At 44.6% G+C, this 24,267-nt stretch overlaps 1 protein-coding gene across 6 annotated transcripts in view; it reads right to left on the bottom strand.

Annotated features, from left to right (window-relative positions):
* Positions 1–349: 349 nt before the first annotated feature.
* MON2 (MON2 regulator of endosome-to-Golgi trafficking) overlaps positions 350–24,267 on the bottom strand; it is a 166,470-nt gene continuing 142,552 nt past the window's right edge. For all 6 annotated transcript variants that reach the window (XM_075930840.1, XM_075930828.1, XM_075930836.1 and 3 more), the window contains 2 exons: positions 17,498–17,580; positions 350–1,737 (listed from right to left, as the gene is read on the bottom strand). In XM_075930840.1, the coding sequence (XP_075786955.1) occupies positions 1,574–1,737; positions 17,498–17,580 (247 nt within the window). In that variant the 3' untranslated portion in view covers positions 350–1,573. The remainder of the gene's footprint in view (positions 1,738–17,497; positions 17,581–24,267) is intronic.

The raw sequence follows: 24,267 nt of genomic DNA, 5'->3' as shown, positions 1-24,267 counted from the left end.
ACAACTGTCAAGTACTTCCTCTGACTTCATAAAATCATAGAAATGTAGGCCTGCAAGGAACCTGGGAAGGTCATCTAGTCCAAATTCCCTAGAGTGGAACTGAGCACTTTAGAAAAACCAGGGGGGTGCCTAGCTGTGGATTTAGAAATCTAGCTTTAGACTTTTATGTATTTAAAGCTATATTTTAAAATTCTTCACATTGAAAATAAATATCTAAATATAGGTAAAATATTACTGAAACAATCCATTAAATAGGAATAAAATGTGCTATGTTACAAATCAACTTTATAAAGAATAAGAGTACTCTAAAGTATTCTGCTTCAGTTATGAAAGGGAAACAAAGTTCACATTTTACTTCATGACAGAAAGTTTACTGCACTTCTAAATGAAATAATCTTCAAAAATACACTTCTCATGATTTTATATCACGCGCACATTTTATACTTAAAGGTTAGAACAATTATTGTTTGGGTTGAAAAGACATTGCAAAACAGAGAGCTTAAGATTACTGAAACAAAACAAAAAAATTACAGTCAAACATATCAGATATTTGAAATCACCTCTTTTGGATCATAATTGAAAGACAATGACAACAACCATTATGGACCAGAGAGAGAAATCCCAAGTACGAAACATTCTTGTAAAGCAAGACAACTACCACCAGAAACAAAAATAAAGATGGCTAGACTTACGTAAAATGAATACGCTGAAACACATTTTTTGATGTGAGGTATGGTCGAGTTGGAGTGCTACAGTACATTTCCACATCAAACTCATTTCAAATCACCTACTTTAAAGTTTGAAATCAGGAGATCATTGGCTGTTTGCTGCTCTCTTTCATCATATGACCTCTTTGTTGAGATAAGATACATTCAAATAAGCAAAAAATTAACTGCATGATCAGATATGAATAACCATATCTGCCACTTAAGAAGGCAAATTGTAAGTAAAAATGCAAACATACAACTTAGTATATTCTTAATAAATACATTTTCAAGAATTTAACATTATCAATATTTTTAAAAGAATTTAAATAATAAATGCAACTATTTTATACAGAACTGTACCATTTATTATACACACAAGTTCATCAGTTCCCTTTGTTTACAAAGGATGGTTACAGATAATCATATGGAATGTTACAGTACCATCTTGCATAAAATTTTAGTACAATTTTGCACTTGAAAAAAGGGTGCAAAACACCAGCCTAATAAATCTGACTGAATTGAATTTTTTTTTAAATTACATCATTAACACACACACACCACAAGCTATACATAAGCCCACTTTTCAGTCACCACGTTAATATATGGTAGCAAGTACAGTAGATTATAACTGATTCCACCTCATCAGTTAAATTTATTAAAGGCTTGCACTGCTACTCACTCTGGAACCTTTGAGTTGTAAGCTTGTATGCATGAATTACAAAGCTCTTGTTAGTACAGTTGAAAGGAGGTCAACGTTGGTTGCCAAGTACTAGTCAACAAGAGATTTCTTCAGAGAAGTCTCACTTGGGAACAAACATTCTTTTTTGGGATACCTTTTTCTCAAAAATAAGAAAGTTTTTATTTTTTCAAGACTCTCCATTCTGTACCTTGGGTGCTGGTGGATGCATGAAGTCCTTAAAGGGAACTAGTGCTTCCTTGAGAGCAGAACAGACTTCTGAGGATGAACAAGTGATACATTCAACTAAAGTTGGGTACAATGCAATAACCTGTGCCCATGTGTTCGCATCAACTGTAACAAAGAAGTACAAAATGAAATAATGTAATATTGTTAATATTTTATTGGTAGAAAGACATTATTAATTAATATGCAAAGAAAAACACTAAGAAAGCTATGTGACACCAATTTTAACCCAATATCTCACTAACCCCAAACAGCATTTTTTAAATTAAGATAGAAGGGGTGAAAATATATATTCAGTATAGAAACACACTGTTAGAAACTGAAAGTCAAAGAAAAGTCATTTGTATTACAAAGCATCCTAGAATCCTGAACTGCTGGGAGTCTCATCCTTAAAATAGGGAAGTAGCATGTGGACCTAATGTAAGTGAACCTAACAATAAGGCTATGTCTAGACTGCAGAGTTAAATCAGAAAAAGATATGCAAATTGCGAACCGCAACTTGCATATCTTTTTTCTGCTTTTTTTAGGAAGAGGCTTTTCCGAAACTTGGCCTGTCTACACGGGGCCAAATTTTGAAAAAACCTCCTCTTTTGGAACATCCCTTCTTTTGGAACAGGGATGCCAAAAGAATGCATCAGCTTTTTCGAAAACTGTTCCAAAAAAGCAGACGCATTCCTTGGACAGAGCAGAGCTTCCCGGAAAAGCTCTACAGTGTAGACAGATTCAGTGAATAGAAAAGCGTTTATAAAAATACACTGCTTCAAATTCCAAAACACAAACAGAATGTATATCTAGTTTTAAAATGTGAAGGTATCTGTAAAGCAATACAGCCATGTGAGTTTCTCCTTCGGTTAACATACAAATACTGAATTATGTGTGTACCCCTGCAACATCTAACAAAAATGGCCCATCATTCCACCTGTAGGAGGAGGTGCCACAAGGAGGCAACCTTTACCTGGGCCACCCAGAGCAAGAAAAATCTTGGGTGGAGCTCTGTTCTGTTCTACTTAAATTGTGACCAATAATATGCTACAATAGCAGTTTTCAACTTTTTTTCATTTGTAGACCCTTAAAAAATGCCAAATGCAGATTAATTAAGTGGCCTCTTCTCTGTCAAGCCAAGATTATGGTTTCCAGAAATGCTGTTTTCATTTTTAAAAAGGAGGGGTGATGTAGGGGTAAACTCAGGCAGTCCAGGGTATTCTGCTAAGAATCCCTATTAAAATCCTAAGTTTGAGGCAAGGCCTGGAAACACACAGAACAAGCAGCTAACATAACCCTGGGGGGTAGCCCTGGCAACCACATTCCAAGAGGGCCTCACTCCGATAAGACCCTGGCTGGTACCAAAACAAACTTTATGGAAGCTGAAGTCATTCTCACTGTCTCCTTTAATCCTAGATAAGTCTGAGACCCAAGGACTACGCCAACGTGAGGTGATATCATCTCACAGTAGTCGCATCATAATTTCAATAGACAAAGTTGCCATTAAAATGCTTGTCTTGTTTATGTTAGCTTATTTAGCTTGTTCGGAATAACTACCTGTATTATAGATAAGATGTTTAATTGGCAATGGGCGGAGATGCTGTGTAACCTTCGTAGTTTATTGGCTTATGTGCTTATTACGTCTTGCTTCCAGACCCTATCAAATCGCTTCCATTCTGCCCATCTGCTGCCTATATAATCTACTGTAACGTTTTGATTAACTATTGTTCACCAGGTTAACCCCTGAGGGACACTCCACCAGCTGGTGTACAATAAATCCTCAGCTTGTTTTCACCTGCATCCAGAGTGTCCAGAATTATTCCCTACAAGTGAGCAGGTAGCCATTGGTTCAAATGGAGATCTTATAAGATGTTTAAGAACCATATTGACCTCCCAAACCAGAGTAAGATGTTTGATTTGCAGAAAGATTTCCAAGCCCATGAAGGGGTGGGACAATACGGAATAACCAACCTTCTATTGAAGAATGGAAATCTGAAATGGATGCCAGATGGGTACTAATGGAACTCCGAAAGAGCTCTGAGTTTTTTAGTGCTAAGATGTAGTACAGTCTATGTGACAGCAGCAATGAGGCTGTCGGTGGAATGTGTTTTGAGGACTCAGTAACAGGCAAATTTGTCCACTTTTGAAGGAAATGTGGTGCACAGATAGTTTTCTGTTGTGTAGTAGCAACCTGACAGGCACCATGAGCGAAGAAATTAAAAAAACTGCCGTAAACACCCATTCAACCAAAAGGCACTCCCGAGAGCTGGGTGCCACCCCATTACAGGTTGTTTTTAATCCCATTAACTATCAACCAGCTATTCTTTTGAGGCAAAAAACATTCAAGGCTTAGGTGAAGACTCTTACTATGTTCCTCAGAGAGAAGATGAAGAATGACCTAGAGAATGATTTGTGAATGAATGCCCAGCTGTATTATATAAGGAAACCATATTCATCAGGGTCAGGTTGAGACTATTACAGTAGCTCTGGGTTTGTCCTTTTTTATTTTGAATAGGCTATTAGAGGTGTCGGGGAGAATGAGTACAGTGGATCCAACAACCACTGCAGATGAAAGGCATTCCTTACGGATCAATGACCCAACCTTCCTCTGAAGAAGAACTGGATACATTTCATACTTACTGCTGTTTCAAACAGGTCTATTTGAAGGATGTTGCATTGCTTGAATACGTGGTGAAGTCTGATGGGATTGCTCTTTCACTTGTGATTTTGAGAACTGCCTGCTGAGTAAGTGTAGTGACGTTCTGAACTCCAAATGCTGTGATGACTCTCTCATTGTGTATGCACAAATTGGAAAGTTTGACAGATGGAGTGGGATCTCTCCAAGCTAAATGATATGTGGTCTATCACGAGCTTTGTGTTTGCCTCTGATTAGTGGTAGAAACTGGAATCAGGAATATATAACTTCCCTGAATTCCAGGAGGCTGATGTACAAATTGGTTTCCTTAGGCATCCAGCTGCTGTGGGCCATGTGTGTGTCTACATGTGTTCCCCATTCTCACAAGGAAGCATCCATCATTATAGCAGCTGCTGAAATAGGACAGGTGAAAGGGACTGAAGTTCACATGGGCCACAGGAATTGGAGAACTGAGCAGTGTGAACTCTCATCAGGAATCCATTCTACTCTCTCTTTTGGGTACATGTAGAGATTTCTAGATCATCATCATCTTGGAAAGCTTATGTAAACCTAAGACCCTAAGAGTAATGCCGTCTGGAGTCCTTAACTCCTAGTAGAGTCACCAATGGTGGTGAGGTCAAAAGGCACGGTACCAAAGTGCACCACAACACAATCCAATATAAGGCCTCAACGGCATAACACAAGGATGAAGCTCACCTCTGAAGGGCTACAAGTGTGTATAACTGGTTGGATAACTGTTCTCAGAAATTAGTTACCAATGGTTTACAGTCATGCTGGAAGGGCGTAACAAGTGGAGTTCTTCAGGGATCAGTTCTGATCAATATTTTCTCCAATGATTTAGATAATGGCATGGAGAGCACATTTATTAAGTTTGTGGACAATACGAAGCCTGAGGGTTGTAAGAGTTCGGGTGGATAGGACTTTAATTCAAAATGCCCTGGACAAACTGGAGAAATGGTCTGAGGCAAATAGGATGAAATTCAATCAGGACAAATGCAAAGTACTCCATTTAGGAAGGAAAATACAGTTATTTCTAATAACTGGTGTTCTTTGAGATGTATTGCTCGTGCCCATTCCAAATGTAAGTGTTTACGCGCGCCGCATGCACAGATACCAGGAAGATTTTTCAATAGCAAAATACTGTAGTTTGGCTGGGGAGATTCCTAGAGTCCTGCCAGTATGGCTAGGTATAGAACACTGTGTTAACTGCTCCCTCCCTCAGTCCCTTCTTGATGGAAGTGACTCCGACAGAGGGGAAGTGAGAGGTTTTGGAACGGACATGAGTAACACCTCTTATGGATCCAGTTATGGAAGATAACCGTTTTTCCTTCTTTGAGTGATTACTCATGTGCATTCCAAATTAGGTGATTCTCAAGCTGGTATTTGGCAGAGGGGTTGGAGATCACCAGTCTGCAGTCCAAAACACTGCCCTCCCAAACGCAGCATCTTATATGGGATGATTTAGTCAGTGACCACTCAACAAATATCTTGGACAGGGACATGTGTAAGAAAGGCTGTTGATATGGCCTATACCCAGGTTGAACAGGCAGACAATTGATGGGCTGGCACTTTCGCTAAATTGTAACAAGTACAAATACACACAGTGATCCAGGAGGATATCCTGTGGGGGGTGACAGGCAGCCCTTTCATCTTATCTGCTATTTCAACAAACAATTGATTAGACTTCCTGAATGGCTTAGTACACTCAAGGTACAAGGCTAAGCATGCCTAACACCCAGGGAATGTAGCGATCTGTCCCAAAGCGTAAGGTGAGGCTTCAGGTGGCACACCAGTAGGAAAAATGTCTTGGGAAATTTCCTCCACTTTTGGGAGGAATGAAGGATAGGGTCTTAGCTGAACCTTATCTTTAGAGAAAGCAGTATAAGGGGATTCCAACATTAACACTTTTAGTTCAGAAACACACTTGGCTGAAGTAATGGCACCAAAAATATAACCTTCATAGATAAATACAACAAAGAGTAAGTAGATAACGGCTGGAATGGCAGAGCCATTAACTTACACGATGCTAAGTTTAGGTTCCATTGGGGCACTGGGTCTCTCATATGAGGATATACCAGTCTAACCCCTTAAGGAACCATCTCACCAAGTGGTCCACAAATATCCAATGACTCCCTGATGCCAGGTGAAATGCCAATATTGTGGCCATGTGAACCTTAATAGACAAAGTAGCCAACCCTTTTGTTTTAAAGCCACAAGGTATTCTAGAACAATGTTTCTCAACCTTTTTTTTTTTTTTTTTTAATAAAGTACCCCTTAAAAACAAAAATTATAAGAACCCCCAGTACCTACAGTTTTCAGATACACAATTTTTTTTCGACCATTGCAACACATTTGTTTAAAACAACTTAATTGTAGCCGGGTGGGCGATGAAATTTTTGGGTATAAAAAGTACATACATAATAAAGCGCTTTAAAACTTAAAACAAAAATTCACTTTTCTCCAAATTTCAGTTGTATTGACATCCCCCTCCCAGACTTCTCTTGAGTACCCCTAAGGGTACTCGTGCCACTGGTTGAGAAACACTGTTCTAGAATGAGGGGAACCAAAGCCTGTAATGGCTGGGTGCCCCATTGTAGGGCCCATACAACAAACCTCTTCCATTTGGAAGCATACATGGCCTGTGTGGAATGCTTCCTACTACCCAACAACACTGGCTCACTTCCTTCGAACACTGTTGCTCTACTGAACTCAACCATGGAGCCTCCAGGCAGTCAGGCGTAAAGCCTACAGGATGGAATGCAGCAACATGCTGTGATCTAGGGACAACAGGTATAGGAGTAAGGGGAGGTGGATTGGAGGTGCCACTGACAGTCGATGGAGTCTAGTATACCAATGTTGTGTGGGCCAGGCTGGTGCTATCAAAATGAGGTCCACACTGTCTTCACAAACCTTGATCAGTACCCTGTGAATTAAAGGGAAGGCGGAAAATGCGTACATGAGACCACCCCTTCCAGCAAATTTGGAAGGCATCATCTAGGGAGCCCTTACTACTGCTCAGGTAGGAACAGAAGGCCCAACACTTCCTGTTCCCCCTTGTGGCAAAGAGGTCCAATGGGGACTACCCCACCTATGGAAAAGCCACTGCTCAACCTTCCACCTGAGGGACCACTTGTGAGTTTGAAATGAGTGGCTGAAGTAGTCTGCCAGAGAGTTCTGAGACCCTGGCAGGTAAGACACCAAGTATGTCTTGTGCACACACAATTGCCACAGCGACATCACTTCCTTGCACAGGGGAGTAGAGTGAGCCCCACACTCTTTGTTAATATAAAACATCGTCGTGGTGTTGTCCATGTGAACAAAGACACACTTGCCTTTGACTTTGCCCAAAAAGGCCACACACGCCAATCTCATGGCCCTGAGTTCCTTTACATTGATGTGCATTGCACATTCTGCCTGCAACCAGACTCCCTGAGTCCTGAGCCCACCCCAAGTCTGAAGCATCGGTTACTAAAGTCAGGGTAGGCCAAGGGGAATAGAACAGAACCCATGGCACACATTCTGTCAGCCACCTCTGATGGACACCTGTCACCAACTGTGGGACGGTTATCACTCTGTCCAGATGGTGACGAGATGGCTTGTACACACTGGCTAGCCACATCTGTAGCGGACAGAGATGAAGCGTGGTGAAAGGAATGACATGGGTGCAGGATGCCATGTGCCCCAACAAACTCAGGCAGGCCCTGGCTGTTGAAACAGAGTGGGGCACCCAGACCCCAAATCAGTCTGCACATGTTCTTGAAATGGGGTTGGGGAGAGAGGCCCTGGCTGCCTGGGAGTTCAAACGTGCCCCTACATACTCTATGATCTGTGTAGGTGACAGGGCTGACTTATGAGGGTTCAGCAAGAGGCCTAATCAGCTGAAGGTGGTCATGGTCAGTTATACATGAGCCCTGACCATCAATTCGGAGGGTCCCTGGATCAGCCAGATATCTAAGTAACAAAAGATCTGGAACCTTTTGCGCCACAGGAATGCTGCCATCACTGCCATGCACTTTGTAAAGACCCTTAATGCAGCAGACAGGCCAAAAGGTAACACCCTGAACTGACAGTGGGACCTGCCCACTGTGAAACGAAGGAACCTTCTGAGAGCCGGAACTCTAGCCACATGAAAATAAGTGTCCCTGAGATCGAGGGCAGCATACCAGTCTCCCGAATCCTGGGAAGTGATAATTGAGGCCAAAGACACCATACGGAATTTAAATTTTTTCAGGTATCTGTTTAGACTGTGGAGGTCTAATACGGGATGTAACCTGCTCTTGGTTTTCAGAATAAGGAAACAACAGGAATAAAAAAACAGCGCTCCTGAACTCAAGAGGGACCTTCTATACTGACCCTCTCTTGAGGAGCGTCTGCACCTCTTGCCGCAGGAGTTGCTTTTGAGAGGAATCACCGAAAAGGAATGGGGCACACGAATGGGATGGTGGGGTGGCCAAAAGCTGTATAGAATATCCTGTCTTTACTGTGTCTAGAACCCATTTGTCCGACGTGACCCGGGTCATAGAATCATAGAAATGGAAGAGACCTCAGGAGGTCATCAAAACCAGGCCCCTGCCCAAGGCAGGACCAATTCCAACTAAATCAACCCAGCCAGGGCGTTGTCAAGCCAAGATTTAAAAACCTCTAGAGACGGAGATTCTACCACCTCCCTACGTAACCCATTTCAGTGCTTCACCACCCTCCTAGTGAAATAGTTTTTCCTAATATCCAACCTAGACCTCCCCAACTGTAACTTGAGACCATTGCTCCTTGTTCTGCCATCCATCACTACTGTGAACAGCCTTTCTCCAACCTTTTTAGAAACTCCTTTCAGAAAGTTGAAGGCTGCTATCAAATTCCCCCTCACTTCTGCAGACTAAACAAACCCAAATCCCTCAGTCTCTCCTCATAGGTCATGCGCTCCAGCCCCCTAATCATTTTGGTCACCCCCGCTGGACTTTCTCCAATGCATCCACATCCTTTCTATAGTGGGGGGCCCAGAACTGGACACAATATTCCAGATGTGGCCTCACCAGAGCCGAATAAAGGGAAATAATCACTTTTCTGGATCTGCTGGCAATGCTCCTCCTAATGCACCCTAATATGCCATTAGCCTTCTTGGCTACAAGGGAACACTGTTGACTCATATCCAGCTTCTCATCCACTGTAATCCCCATGTCATTTTCTGCTGAACTGATACTTAGCCATTCAGTCCCCAACCTGTAACAATGCTTGGGATTCTTCCGTCCCAACTGCAGGACTCTGCACTTGTTCTTGTTGAACCTCATCAGATTTCTTTTGGCCCAATCCTGTAATCTGTCCAGGTCACTCTGGACCCTATCCCTGCTCTCCAGTGTATCTACCTCTCCCCCAGCTTAATATCATCTGCAAACTTGCTGAGAGTGCAATCCATCCCCTCATCTAAGTCATTAATAAAGATGTTGAACAAAATTGGTCCAAGAACCGATCATTGGGGCACTCTGCTAGAAATCGACCGCCAACCTGATATTGAGCCATTGATCACTACCCGTTGGGCCCAACAGTCTAGCCAGCTTTCTATCCATCTTACAGTCCATTTATCCGATCATACTCCCTTAACTTGCTGGCAAGAATATTGTGGGAGACCGTATCAAAAGTTTTACTAAAGTCAAGGTATATCATCATCCACTGAGTTTTCCATATCCACAGAGCCAGTTACTTTATCACAGAATCTAATCAGATTTGTCAGGCACAACTTGCCCTTCGTGAATCCATGTTGACTATTCCTGATCACTTTCCCCTCTTCCAAGTGCTTCAAAATGGATTCCTTGAGGATCCTCTCCATGATTTTTCCGGTGACTGATGTAAGGCTGACTGGTCTGCAGTTCTCTGGATTGTCCTTCTCCCTCCCCCCCCCCCTTTTTTTTTTTTAAAGATGGACACTTCATTTTCCTTTTTCCAATCATCCGGGATCTCTCCCGATCTCCACAAGTTTTCAAAGATAATGGCCAAAGGCTCCGCAATGACAACTTCCTGAGTGCCCTCAGATGCATTAAATCCAGGCCCATGGATTTGTGTATGTTTAGCTTTTCTAAATAGTTCCTAACTTGTTCTTTCCTCACCCAGGGCTGCCCACCTCCTTCCCATACTGTGTTGCCTAGTGCATTTGTCTTGGAGCTGACTTTGTCCGTGAAGACAGAGGCAAAGAAAGCATTGAGTACTTCAACTTTTCCTACATCATCTGTCACTAGGTTACCTCCCTCATTCAGTAAGGGCTCCACACCCTCTCTGATCACCCTCTTATTGCTAACATGCCTGTAAAAACCTTTTTTGTTACCCTTTACATCTCTTGCCAGCTGCACTTCCAATTGCGCTTTCACCTTCCTGATAACTCCCCTGCATTCTCGAGCGATATATTTATACTCCTCCCTAGTCATCAGTCCAAGTTTCCATTTCTTGTAAGCTTCCTTTTTGTGTTTAAGCTCGCCATGGTAGTCCCTGGTAAGCCAATCTGGTTACCTACCATCTTTGCTTTTCTTGCTGCACATCAGGATGGTCTCTTCCTGTGCCTTTAATAAGGCTTCTTTAAAATACTGCCAGTTCTCCTGGACTCCTTTCCCCTTCATGTAAGCATCCCAAGGGATCCTGCCCATCAGTTCTCTGAGGGAGTCAAAGTCTGCTCTTCTGAAGTCCAGGGTGTGTATTTTGCTACTCTCCTGTCTTCCTTTGGTCAGGATCCTGAAATCTACCATCTCATGATCACTGCTTCCGAGGTTGTCACCCACGTCTACTTCCCCTACTAGTTCCTCCCTGTTTGTGAGCAGCAGGTCAAGCCGCGCATGGCTCCTGGTTGGTTCCTTCAGCACTTATACTAAGAAGTTATCTCCAACATTCTCCAAAAACTTCCTGGATTATCTGTGTCCTGCTATATTGGTTTCCCAACAGATGTCAGGGAAAGTCGCCCATGAGAACCAGGGCCTGTGATCTGGAAGCTTCTTTCAGTTATTCAAAGAAAGCTTCATCTACCTCATCCACCTGATCTGGCGGTCTATAGCAGACACCAACCACAATATCATCCCTGTTGCTTCCACTTCTAAATTTAACCCATAGACTCTCAACAGTCTTTCCTCCCTCTAAGTATTGTAGCTCTGAGCAATCATACTGCTCTCTTACATACAATGCAACTCCTCCTCTTCTCCCCCGCCTGTTCTTCCTGAACAGTTTATACCCTTCCATGACAATACTCCAGTCATGTGAGTCATCCCACCAAGTCTCCGTTATTCCAATCAAATCAGAGTTCTTTGACTGGGCCAGGGCTTCTAATTCTTCCTGTTTGTTTCCTAGGCTTCTCGCATTGGTGTACAAACACCTTAGATAACCAGTTGATTGCCCTGTCTTCTCCATCCAAATAAGGGGTCCTCCTTTATTGCTCGTTTCTCCTTGCGATTCTTCCCGGTGTCCGACTTCCTCACTTACCTCAGGGCTTTGGTGACTGTCTCCCAATGATCCTAGTTTAAAGCCATCCTCACTAGGTTTGCAAGCCTGCCCACAAAGATGCTCTTTCCTCCCTTCATTAGGTGGATCTCATCTCTTCCTAACAATCTTTGTGCCCAGAACAGAGTCCCATGGTCGAAGAAACCAAAGCCCTCTCTCCGACACCACCTGTACAACCACGCATTTACTTCCTCAATTCGACGATCCCCGCCTAGACCTTTTCCTTCAACAGGAAGGATGGACAAGCACACCACGTGTGCTTCAAATTCCTTGATCTTTCTTCTCAGCGCTACATAATCTGCAGTGACCCACTCAAGGTCATTCTTGGCCATATGGAGAAGCAGGAAAGGGTAGCGATCCAAAGGTTTGATCAGGTTTGGAAGACTCTCAGTCACATCCTGAATGCGAGCTCCTGGTAAGCAGCACACGCTTCTTGAGATTGCAGATCTGGATGGCAGATGGATGACACAGTCCCTCTTAGGAGGAAGTCCCCCACCTGTCGTCTTCTTTTTGGGGAGGTGGTTGTGGAACCCACATCCCTAGGACTACGCATCCCATGCCTTCTGGTAGATGGTGTTCCCTTCTGATTTCTTCCCTGAGAGGTCCCTGCCAAAGCATTCTCCACCGCAGTGCCTGTGGAGAGAGCCTGAAAGTGGTTTACCTCTACAGGGTCCTGCACAGTAAAAAAAAAAATAAAAAAAAATTCAGACAATCAGTCCCCAAACACAGGGACAGGATCTGAGAGGGAGAAAGGTGCATTGTCCTTGGCTGCACCTTCAAAAGTTCCTCCTAAGCCCTGGCGACTGCCTGGAAGAGTGGGCCTGATGTTAGTAGTGGGAGTGGGAGCACTAATAAACACTTAGGGGGTGAAGGAGACTTTGCTTGCTGCCCCTCCTGTTCTGCTCCTGCCTCTGATGGGAAAGATAGTATCTGGGTGGCAGAGTAGGCTTAAAATGCCTCTGCTGAGTCGTAGGCATGTGAAGGCCCAAGGACTTTAACGTAGCCCTGGTGTCCTTTAAACTATGAAGCCTGAAATCAGTTTGATCTGCAAACAGGTGGGAACCATCAAAAGAAAGGTCCTTATCTTTTTCTGGACCTCTGGAGGGATTCCAGACACGAAGCCAAGAATTGCATCTGATAACTAGGCTTGTAGACGAAGACCGGACAGCAGAGTACGCAGTGTCCAGGGCTGCCTGGATGGAAGTACGGGAAATTACCCTCCCCTCCTCTACAAAGGCCACAAACTCGGACCGAGAGTCTGGCAGGAGGAGCTCCTCAAATCTGTCCATGGTTGCCCATGTATAGTATTTGTAGCACGCTAATACCACTTGTTGGTTTGCAACCTTGAATTGGAGGCTACCCAATGAGTAAACCTCTCTCCCCAATAGGTCCAGCCTCTTAAGAGTTCTTGGACTTAGGAGTGGGACCCTAAGGAGTGGCGCTCCTTAGCATTAGCTATATCTACCACCAAGGTGCCTGGTTCTGAGTGTGTATATAAGTAGTCATACCCTTTGGACAGGGCAAGTACCTGCATGGAAGGCTTCCTACTACCCAACAGTAGGAGGAGGGGAATAGAAGCCAAGATCTGCCAGAGGGTTTTCATGGTGGAGGAGACTGTCCATAGGATCTGCATCCTCTACTACCTTTTCTATTTGCAGACCCAAACTCTGAGCCATGCGCCTCAACTGCTCTTGGTGTACCCTACATAAGGGGTAGCAATGTCACCGACCCCGCTACGGCCTCATTTGATGACGACAAAGACAATGAACCAACAGCTCCCTTTCTTCTTCATGCTCAGCATCCAGTACTGGTACTGAAGGCACATGCCCGTGGCCTCCAGCACCAGAATGCTAAGCCGGGGGTGATATCGGGAACAGAGACACTCCTGGAACCTGGTGCCACTGGTCCTCCCCGAAATGGGGAATCATTGTCTGCACCGTGGGCTCGGTGCTGAATGGGACTCCACTGGTGCCTTGAATGGCAGACATCTGTGGTCCTGACGTGCTTTGCTAGAACATAGCATATCCTACAGCAGGATATCTCCCTAAGGCCGATGAGAGAGTACCCCTGCTGACTGAGGCCACTGACACGGACCTGGAACCACATGTCTTCATCTAGTGATAGGCCCAAGGAGTCCAGAAAGGCCACTAAGGAGCCCACTGCAATGCCAGCTCCTTCCTCCTCTCCAGCTGACACTTTATTGAGTAGCGCCACCTCTTTGACCAGCAGTCCTCTGGTTCTGACTCTGACATGAATGGAGAATGCAGGGACCAAGTGGGAGCATTACTGCACTGTACCAGTGGTCTCTGCAAAAGGTGTGAGGTCACCAGACTGACTCTGCCTTGTACAGGAACCTTCCTGGGAACAGTGCCGAAGTGAACAGTCTCCACTGAGAGAATGGTGCCGCCTGGGAGGACTCCACTTTGTATAGGAGCCCTCACTGGAATGGTGCAGAGGCTGTTGGTCCCAGCTCTACGACTGGTGCCGACTAGGAGGACTCTGCCTTGTACTGAAGTCCTCACCAGACTGGTACTAAGGCAAATAGTCCCAACTCAGTGAACGGTACCGAGGCAAAAGCAACCTCAACATAGGGGGCTTCCCCCTTGACTGCACTGGGCCCTGTATCAGCGATGGTGCTGGAGGAGCCAGAGGGGACTCTCTCGACAATGCTGATCAGCCCGTTAATTCAGTGAGGTCCTGAGTCTTCTCATATATCTTAGGAGTGCATGGCAGGTCCACAACTCCCACTTGACACTCCCAGGACAGAGTCCACTTGCACCGGACTTGAACAGGACTGGCAGTGACGTCAACAGCACTCTATGGGCAGGTTGTTTCAAAGGGTGCTTCAACTCAGGACACGACCCTTTAAGCTTCTTACCTTTCAAAATGGGGAACTGGCCCCTCTCCCACCTCTGACTTTTCTTCTGCGCCAGAGAATGGGATCGGTGCTGGGGTATCTTATCTGACTCTACGCAGAGCTGGCACACTCTGCACTGACGATGGTGCACTTCGCACCAAGACTGCCAACTCCAGTCCCACAGCCTGCGGTGCTCGCTGGGGATCCAGGAAAGCTTCCATTAAGAGATTTTGGAGGCGAAACTCTCTGTCCCTTCGCATTCTTGAAGTAAAGTCCCTGCAGATCTTGCACTTATCTGCTAAATGGGCCACTCCCAAACACTTAAGGCAAGAGTCCTGTGGATCACCCATAGGCATAAACTTTCTGCACTGTCTTCATTGCTTGAAGCCAGAGAGTAGAGGCATGCCTCAGCCCCCAGGTGGGGAAAAACAGCAAACTTAACACTCTACTAACAGCTACTTAACACTTAGAGAACTAGTTACAACACAAGCTAGGGAAAGCACGCTAGCTCAAGGCAAGAGATGCTAGCTCTGACAACTGTTAATGTCCATAAGAAGGAATTGAGGGAGGGAGCAGTTGGCAGGATGCTATGTACCTACACTGACTATATGTCCCAATTTTTCCAGGACCATCCTGAACTTGAATAATGCCCAAACAAGTAGTCAACTGTCTTGGAAAGCCCCACAGGACATTTCATTACTTGATGGGGACACCGGCTTGCAGGAAGAAGTGCTGCACTGTGCCACTGGTCCTTGCACGGTGCAGCAGTCTTTCCCCCATCCTCCCACCAGGGCATGTAGGGCAGTTGGGCCAACTTTCCAGTCGTGGGGGCCCCTCCCTCTATGCCTTCCGTCCTTCCCGCGGTGGGACCGCCTCTTCTGCATGGGGTCCTGGTCTGGTTGCACCACCTCTTCCTCCGGACCGCTTGGAGTCCCGGCAGAAGTCATGCAGAGCCTGTCTGGGGCACTGCGGGGCGGGGTGCACTCGGGCTCAGCAGGTGTTGGGACTGGAGTGTGGAGGCTGCCTGTGGTGCTATTTTTAGTACTGTGGTGCAGGTCCCCATTGGCGGCCCCAGCTCCAGTTGGAGTCAAGGGGAAGCCGTGCGAGGTGCATTCCAGCTGTGGCAGCCTCATCGGACAGGCCTCACGCGGCTACCGCTTGACTCCAGCTGGAGCTGGGCAGCCTGCAGAGATGGGACCATAGCACTAAAAAGAGCACCCTGGGCAGTTTTTACTCCAATCCCAGCATGTGGTTCCGCCCCTGGAGCAGCTAAGGTCGGGGCTGCAGGGGCTTCTGGGACTGGAACGTAGGCTCCAGCCCTGCACTGTTTTCTGGAAGGCAGAAGGGGAGGGAAGAGGCAGAGGGAGAAGAACTAAGGGGAATGGTGGAGGAGAGGAAGGGGGTTGTGCTAAGGGGAGAGTAGCAGGCCAAGGCAGGAGAAGAAAGGGGACAGAACCAAGGGGCAGGGTGGAGGGGAGACAAATGACAGGAGGCCAAGAGGAAAGAATGAGAAAAAGGGCAGGAGGGGGAAAAGTGAGGGAAGATGTCAGTGGGTGTGGGTGAGGGAGGGGACAGGGTGATGCTGTGAAAGGAAAGGGGAAGAACAATGGGGGCAAGAGGGAGGAAGAGGAGAGGGGAGGAGTTGGTGCTTGGAGATATTTAAGAGGTTAGACAAACACTGGTAAAGAATACTCCAGTTCAGTGGTTCCCAACCTTTTTTATGTTGCGTACCAGCAAACCCATTCACAAACTTTTGGTAGACCTGTAACATTTTCATCATGTAAAAAACAAATATTCAAATATGCAAATAAAGTGTTATCTGTCCACCTCGTCTCAGCTCATCCCTTTGCTCCCCAGTGCCTAACACCCTTTGACCCTTTAACCTCTGACCCCTACAGACCATGTCAACACCCTCTTGCCCTGTGACCCCACCCTGCCCTCACCCAACACCCCTTTGTCCCCATCCCACCCCCACACTCCCCAAAGCAAGGCTGCCCCCCAGGAAGCATGGCTGTTACTGTTGCGCAAGCAGGGGGAGTAGCCATTGGTGGCAGGTGCCCTTCCTCCCCAAGTGCATCTCACACACCCATGGGTACAGGCGGGGAGTGGAGCGCAGAGCCCAGGCTGGGTTGCCACCTTATGTGGGGGGAGAAGGGTGCCTCTTACCTTGTAACTTCCCAAGAGCAATATTTAGAAGTACCAATGAACGCTGCCCACAGGGACCAAAATTGTTTTAAAAAAGTTAAAGGAGTTCTGCTTGTGTACTATTACGGAGCCAAGACCCAGAAATAAAATTACTACAGAGAGGTATCTTTAGAAAACAAAATGTATCCCTATCACTTTACATACATGGCTGTCTTAGTCGGAATGCAGGACCTGTTTTCAGTGTTTGCGAAAGATAGTTTTAAGACTCTGAAAAGAGGATGGTCTGGGATCATGCAAGGATCTTGCAAGAGGAAAAGATGCAGAATACAATGGGAGACAACTAAAAGGCAGAACGAAATTTTCCTTAAGGTCTTATATTTTATAGGCATTGTTTATCAAAAAATGTTAAGAAAGTGCATTGGTACCTCAAGTTGGAGTCTTTCTACTCTAGTGATACTGACAACTTTTGTAAAATGCTGTGAGATCTACTGAGGAAAAGTACTCTACTAGAGTCAGATGATGATGACTATTATTATTAAGTGTATGTCATGTAGCTCTTTAATAGACTTATCAACCTACATCTCTGAGATGTTTAAAAATTACTCTTTAGCACCTAAAACACACATGAAAGAGAAAATTAAGAATCTCATGGATGATACTTTTCTTGGAAAGAGAGGTTTTAATATATTTTTGCACAAACATATTACATGCACCATTTTATTTATTTATTTTTAGATCTTTGATTAAAAACAACTTACCATTTTCAGGCTGAGTTTTCTTAAGTGAATCTATTAGAGTACTGACAGCTTTTAAAACAAATATGATTTCTGTTACTTGTTGCCTACAAGGGGAAAATATAAACTATAATCAACCATACAGTTTCAAAAGAAAAATAATCTGTGAAATTTTTTTAGAAATATAAAAACAAAATTTGAACAATAAAACCATTGAAATGCAACCGTTACATATCAAGGCTATTTAATGCTGTAGTTAACATCATCTTTAACTAATGCTGTTTCCCCACTTGTGACCCATTCATAATTAATTTTCAGAAATCATGTAAATACATAGACCTCAATCCTGAAAACACAAATATATGTGCTTAACTTCAAGCATGTAAGTAGTCCCACAGAAGTCATTTATTCAATCACATACTCAATGGCTAAAATTTTCAAAAGCTTTTGAATGGAACAGATGCCTAAATTATTTAAGCGCTTTTAAAATTTACTGTATGTTTATGTACAGTTTTCTGTTTTAGAAACGATGGTATGAATAATGCTTCAGAGTACTACTACTTTGTTACATTCTATTCTTGAGAAACTTTATTATTTTCCCATCAACAGCTTGCTAGAAATGAAGATATAGTTACAGAAACATGGTACTTACATTTCAATGTCTCTGAAAGTTTCACTATTATATGTTGCATTCCCGAACTCTGGGTAATAGTCCTGAGAATAACTGCTATTTAACAGCCCTTCCAATCACTAGCCTTTCCAAATTGGGGCACTGACATTTTATCTGAAACTCCATGTTCTTTTCACGTACTTCCACAAGAAATGGTTATTCATCCTGCCCAGTAACTGCAGCTCTTCATTGACATACACCACCACACAGGTTAACCATTGTCATTTCTTTTTTACTATGAAGTCTTATTACAGGGAACTCGAAAGCATAACAGGAGGGATGGAGGGTAGTGGAGGGTAGGGTCATACATCTTGGAAGAACCGCAGTAATTGTACAGGGTGAGTAACCATTTCTTCTTTGAGTAGTTTATTAGTTCTCCACTATAGGCGACTACTGAGCAGCATCCTTTTAAGGAAGAGATGACTTTGGAGTCTAATTCAGTGTGAAAGAAAGCGCTGCTGAGCCAAACAGAATCAGAAGTAGAGTTGCGAATTATAGCATAGCATTCCATGAATGTATGCAGTGAACCCCATGTTGAGGTTTTACATATTTCAATGATTGGTACATTCTTAAGAAAGGCTGTGGAGGTGGAAACAGATCTCACAGAGAGTTTGTAATGTCAGCGGGTGCTTCAAGATTAGGCAACTGGTCATAATGTAGCCTTGTCTCTGAAAAATATGGGAAGTGTGCCATAAAATGGGGAGTACAGGCAGTCCCCGACTTATGTCGGATTAGTTACGAACAGGGCTTTTCTCGCCCTGGAGGACGCAGGCGGCGAAACCGCCCAGACGCGCCGCGGTCCCGCCGCCCGTGTCCTCCGGGGCGAGAAAAGCTGCTCCGCGTCTCCCTGGTCTGCTGGGGGGGGGGGGAGGGGAGAGGCCCAAGCAGACCAGGGAGACGTGGAGCAAAGCTGCGGAGGATGCGGGCGGACCGCAGCGCATCTGGGCGCTCCCGCCGCCCGCGTCTCCCTGGCCTGCTGGGGGGGGGGAGGGCGCAGCTAGTGTGCCCCCCCCCCCCAGCAGACCAGGCTTTTCTCACGACGCCTGGGGTAAAGCAGCTGGGGCGCTGCCCGGCTGGTCCCGTAGCGCCGCTCCTCAGGACGCCTGGGGCAGAGCAGCTGGGGTGCTGCCGGGTTGGTCCAGTAGCGCCGAGGAGGGGCGCTACTGGACCAACCCGGCAGCACCCCAGCTGCTCTGCCCCAGGCGTCCCCAAGTCAGCCGCTGCTGAAACTGACCAGTGGCTGACTACAGGAAGCCCGAGGCAGAGTTGCTCTGCCCTGGGCTTCCTGGAATCAGCCGCTAATCAGTTTCAACAGCGGCTGAATCTGGACACCTGGGACAGAGCAGCTGGGGTGCTGCCAGGTTGGTTCCCGCAGCTCTGAGGTGCGGCGCTGCGGGGACCTACCCGGCAGCGCCCCAGCTGCTCTGTCCCAGGTGTCCAGATTCAGCCGCTGTTGAAACTGATCAGTGGCTGATTCCAGGAAGCCCAAGGCAGAGCAACTCTGCCTTGGGCTTCCTGTAGTCAGCCGCTGGTCAGTTTCAGCAGTGGCTGAATCTGGACGCCAGTTCCGACTTACATACAGATTCAACTTAAGAACAAACCTACAGTACCTATCTTGTACGTAACCCAGGGACTGCCTGTATGCCATAAAAATCCCATTCTCCCCACTCATTAGGCCAATGTAATGACAATCAGAAAAGCCAATTTCATTAATAACACTGGTCTACAATTTTTTAGAAGTCATCTGCTTCAGAGATAAAATGTGCTATTTATTATGTATTTTGATGTGATGAATTCAAATATGACAATTAAAACAACTGATTGGCTACTGTTTCCAAGATATTTATGTTTTTACATTTTACGTCTATGTATATTGTGTAGATAGTAGAGTTTTAATCATAGATAGTAAACCTAGGTTTTTTCATGTGTTTATGGTTGCTTTGCATGATAATATTTCACCTGTCCTGTTTATGTAACACTTTAAAAATCAGCAAAAGGGTTATATAAATAAAATTTATTATGAAACAAAAGGCAAAAAACTATTATGTACATAGTTTAGTCCTATTCAGTGTCTACTCGGCGCTTCTTGGCTTGCTCCATTTAATGAATACAAGAGACATCTCTTGTCACTGTCCAGCAATAGTCTGCAAGCATTGATGGGCTCCATTTGCCCTGATAGTGTTTCTCCATTGTTGCAATGTCCTGGTGAAATCGCTCGCCGTGCTCGTCGCTCACTGCTCGGCAGTTCGGTGGAAAAAAATCTAAATGAGAGTGCAAAAAATGTATCTTTAGTGACATGTTGCAACCAAGGCTTTTGTATGCCTTGAGGAGGTTTTCCACCAACAACCTGTAGTTGTCTGCCTTGTTTCCAAGAAAATGTATTGCCACTAACTGGAAGGCTTACCATGCCATCTTTTCCTTGCCACACAGTGCATGGTCAAATGCATCATCTCGAAGAAGTTCACGAATCTGAGGACCAACAAAGACACCTTCCTTTATCTTAGCTTCACTTAACCTTGTAAAATTTTCCACGGAGGTACTTGAAAGCTGCTTGTGTTTTGTCCATGGCCTTGACAAAGTTCTTCATCAGACCCAGCTTGGTGTGTAAGGGTGGTAACAAAATCTTCCTTGATTCAGCAAGTGGTGGATGCTGAACACTGTTCCTCCCAGGCTCCAATGACTGTTGGAGTGGCCAATCTATCTTGATGTAGTGGGAATCTCTTGCACCACTATCCCAGTCGCAGAGAAAACAGCAGTACTTTGTGTATCCAGTCTGCAGACCAAGTAAGAGAGCAACAGTCTTCAAATCGCCACAAAGCTGACACTGATGTTGGTCATAGTTTATGCACCTCAAAAGTTGTTTCATGTTGTCATAGGTTTCCTTCATATGGACTGCATGACCAACTGGAATTGATGGCAAAACATTGCCATTATGCAGCAAAACAGCTTTAAGACTCGTCTTCGATGAATCAATGAACAGTCTCCACTCATCTGGATCGTGAACGATGTTGAGGGCTGCCATCACACCATCGATGTTGTTGCTGGCTACAAGATCACCTTCCATGAAGAAGAATGGGATATGGAAACCCTAACATCACCTGCCTGGAGACTCCACTGCTGTAGTCTGGAACCCAACAGCTCTGCCTTACTCTTGGGTAGTTCCAAATCCCTGACATGGTCATTCAGTTCACCTTGTGTTATGAGATGTGGTTCAGAGGAGGAGGATGGGAGAAAATGTGGGTCCTGTGACATTGATGGTTCAGGACCAGAAGTTTCATCCTCTTCCTCGTCTGACTCAAGAGAGAATGATTCTGGTGCATCAGGAACCAGCAGTCCTTCTCCGTGGGGTACTGGGCGTATAGCTGATGGAATGTTTGGATAATGCACAGTCCACTTTTTCTTCTTTGACACACCTTTCCCAACTGGAGGCACCATGCAGAAGTAACAATTGCTGGTATGATCTGTTGGCTCTCTCCAGATCATTGGCACTGCAAAAGGCATAGATTTCCTTTTCCTGTTCAACCACTGGCAAAGATTTGTTGCACAAGTGTTGCAGTATATGTGTGGGGCCCACCTCTTGTCCTGATCTCCAATTTTGCAGCCAAAATAAAGGTGATAGGTTTTCTTAACCATAGTGGTTATACTGCGCTTGATGCAAAAGTCACTTCACCACAAACATAGCAGAAGTTATCTGCACTGTTCACACAAGTACGAGGCATCTCTGCTCACTTTGGCTAAACAGAAATGTGCCCCTTTGCAAAATCAAACACTGACACATAAGAGAGCACGACACTGTATGATTTCTAGAGCTGATATAGGGCAATTTGTTCAGCAGAGTGATGTAAGCTTTGTTATGATTGCATCATCCATGACTTCTAGGAATAACATGATGCAATTCATATCATGTATGATGCAATACCAGCTTCAAATTGCATCATTCATTGTTTTGCCTAAAAAGCAAGTACTGTCCAAACCCAGTCATAGATTTATTCATAGATCCAGTCAAAGATGTATTTTAGTCATTTGTGGTTTAAATTGAAATCCCTTCCCTTTATAACTCACTTATCCTCTGCCATTCGCAAGTCAAGGGTTGTATATACTGACCCAATAACATATCTTGAAAACTAGAGCCAATCAACAATTTTAAGCATCATTTTTGTTCTCAGTGACCCAGAATTAGTAAAGTTTGACTACATTTATTTCAGAAGCATTTTGGCTGTAGAGCAGTGTAAATGGTGTTGTGTGCATGCAGCCATAGGTTCAAATTGTGGTCTTTTGAAAACTAAACTGAGGTCCTGAACTATAGTATGGCCTATAACTGGCACAAAAAAAGTTTTACAGGCCTTTGAGGAACCTCATTGTCATTGGGTGGGCAACTACAACATAACCTTATATTGGAGGACAGCTGCTAGATGAACGCTAATAGAAGTAAGAGATAACTGCAAGATCTGTAGTTCTAGAATGTAATCCAGTATGTCAGACAGTGATGAGGTTGTTAGTGCAATGTATTTGAATTTGCACCAGTGGGCAAATCTTGTCCTTTTTTGTAACTGCAGGGTATAGACTGTTTTTTGCTGCATAGTAACCCCCCTTTTACTTACTATGATCAGGCCATTTCTATGTCCATGAATCACTGGTCAGTCATGCTTTGAGGTGAAGAATTCTAAGACTGCGGTGAAGGAACTTCCCACTCTCATAAAAGAGCAGAGGAGGAGAGGCATGAAAAGTGATCAGGGCGATAAGAAAACTGTATTTGTCAACTCCTGTCTCATCCCTTTTTCATTTTTAGTAGGACTCTGGATATTTGAGTTGTTAGGGGAAACATATATAGCAGACCTAGCAACCTCTGGAGGTGAAAAACATCCCCCAGGGAACAGTGACTCAGACGGACTCTGGAGCAACACAGGACATCTTGTTTACTGCTGAAAGTCTATCTGAGGAGTAACCCATTGTTGGAATATGTGGTGAAGAATATTAAAAAAAACCTCTCCCCTACTCATGGTCTCAAAATTTGCAGAAATAGGTTTGGAAAGCAATGTGTTTAGGCTGTGTCCGCTCATGAATAAATCATCTTGAGCTATCCTTAAAGGCCTCTCATAAGCAGTCGTGTGTGATCTATAACTCAAGTGCCAGCCACTATCTGACCCAGTAGTCAGAGACAGTTCCTAAGCAGAGTCTAAGGACTGATTGGAAACCAAATGATTAAGTTTGAAGCTGACAAGCCTGTGGATTCCAATCTCTCACTGCTACTGAGCTGAGATGAGCCCCTCTACACAGGGGTCAAGGTGGACTTCAGATTGCTCAATTTCAGGCCCAGCTTTAGGAAGAGTTCTATGGCTTCATATATTGTTGGAGAGGATACTTCCAAAGAGTGTCCTTTCAGAAGCCAATCACCTAGGTAAGTCAACACCAAAATTGCATTCCTGCAGAGGTAAGCTGCCATTACTGACATGACCTTTGGGGCATATGATAGGCCAAAAGGAAGCACTCTGTACTGAAAATTATAGAAGTGTATAACTGGAAGGGACCTCAATAGGTCATCTGTTGCAGTCTCCTGCTAAAGACAGGACTACATACAACTAGGCCATTCCTAACAGGAGCCTGTCTAATCTGTTTTTTAAACCTGCAATGACAGAGATTCCACAATCTACCTCAGCAATATTTTCCCGCACTGAAGTACTCTGACAGGATGCGTCTTGTTATGTGCAACCTAAACTGCTGTGGCTGCAGTTTAAGAGTAGTGCTTCTTATCCTATTCTCAGACGTTATAGAGATTTTTTTTCCATTTGCCTTATAACAACCTTCTATGTACCTGAAAGCTGTTATATCCCCTTTCAGTCTTTTCTTCTCCACTAACAAACCATTTTTTCCAGTCTTTTCTCACAGGTCTTGTTCTCTAGATCTTTGATCACTTCAGTTGTTCTCCAGACTCTCTCTACATTTGTGCACAACTTTCCTGAAACGCAGCTCCCAGAACTGAACACAATATTCTAATTGAGCCCTTATCAATGAGAAGCAGAGTGAAAATTATTCCTTGTGTCTTGCTTACCACACTCCTAATTCTGAAATGAATTAGCAGGTTTGCTTTTTTGCAACAGTAAGTATGACTCCTATTTAGCTTGTG

Source organism: Pelodiscus sinensis, chromosome 1 (genome assembly GCF_049634645.1).
Source record: "Pelodiscus sinensis isolate JC-2024 chromosome 1, ASM4963464v1, whole genome shotgun sequence".
NCBI classification, from domain to species: domain Eukaryota; kingdom Metazoa; phylum Chordata; order Testudines; family Trionychidae; genus Pelodiscus; species Pelodiscus sinensis.
This window is presented reverse-complemented; position numbering and strand designations above follow the sequence as displayed.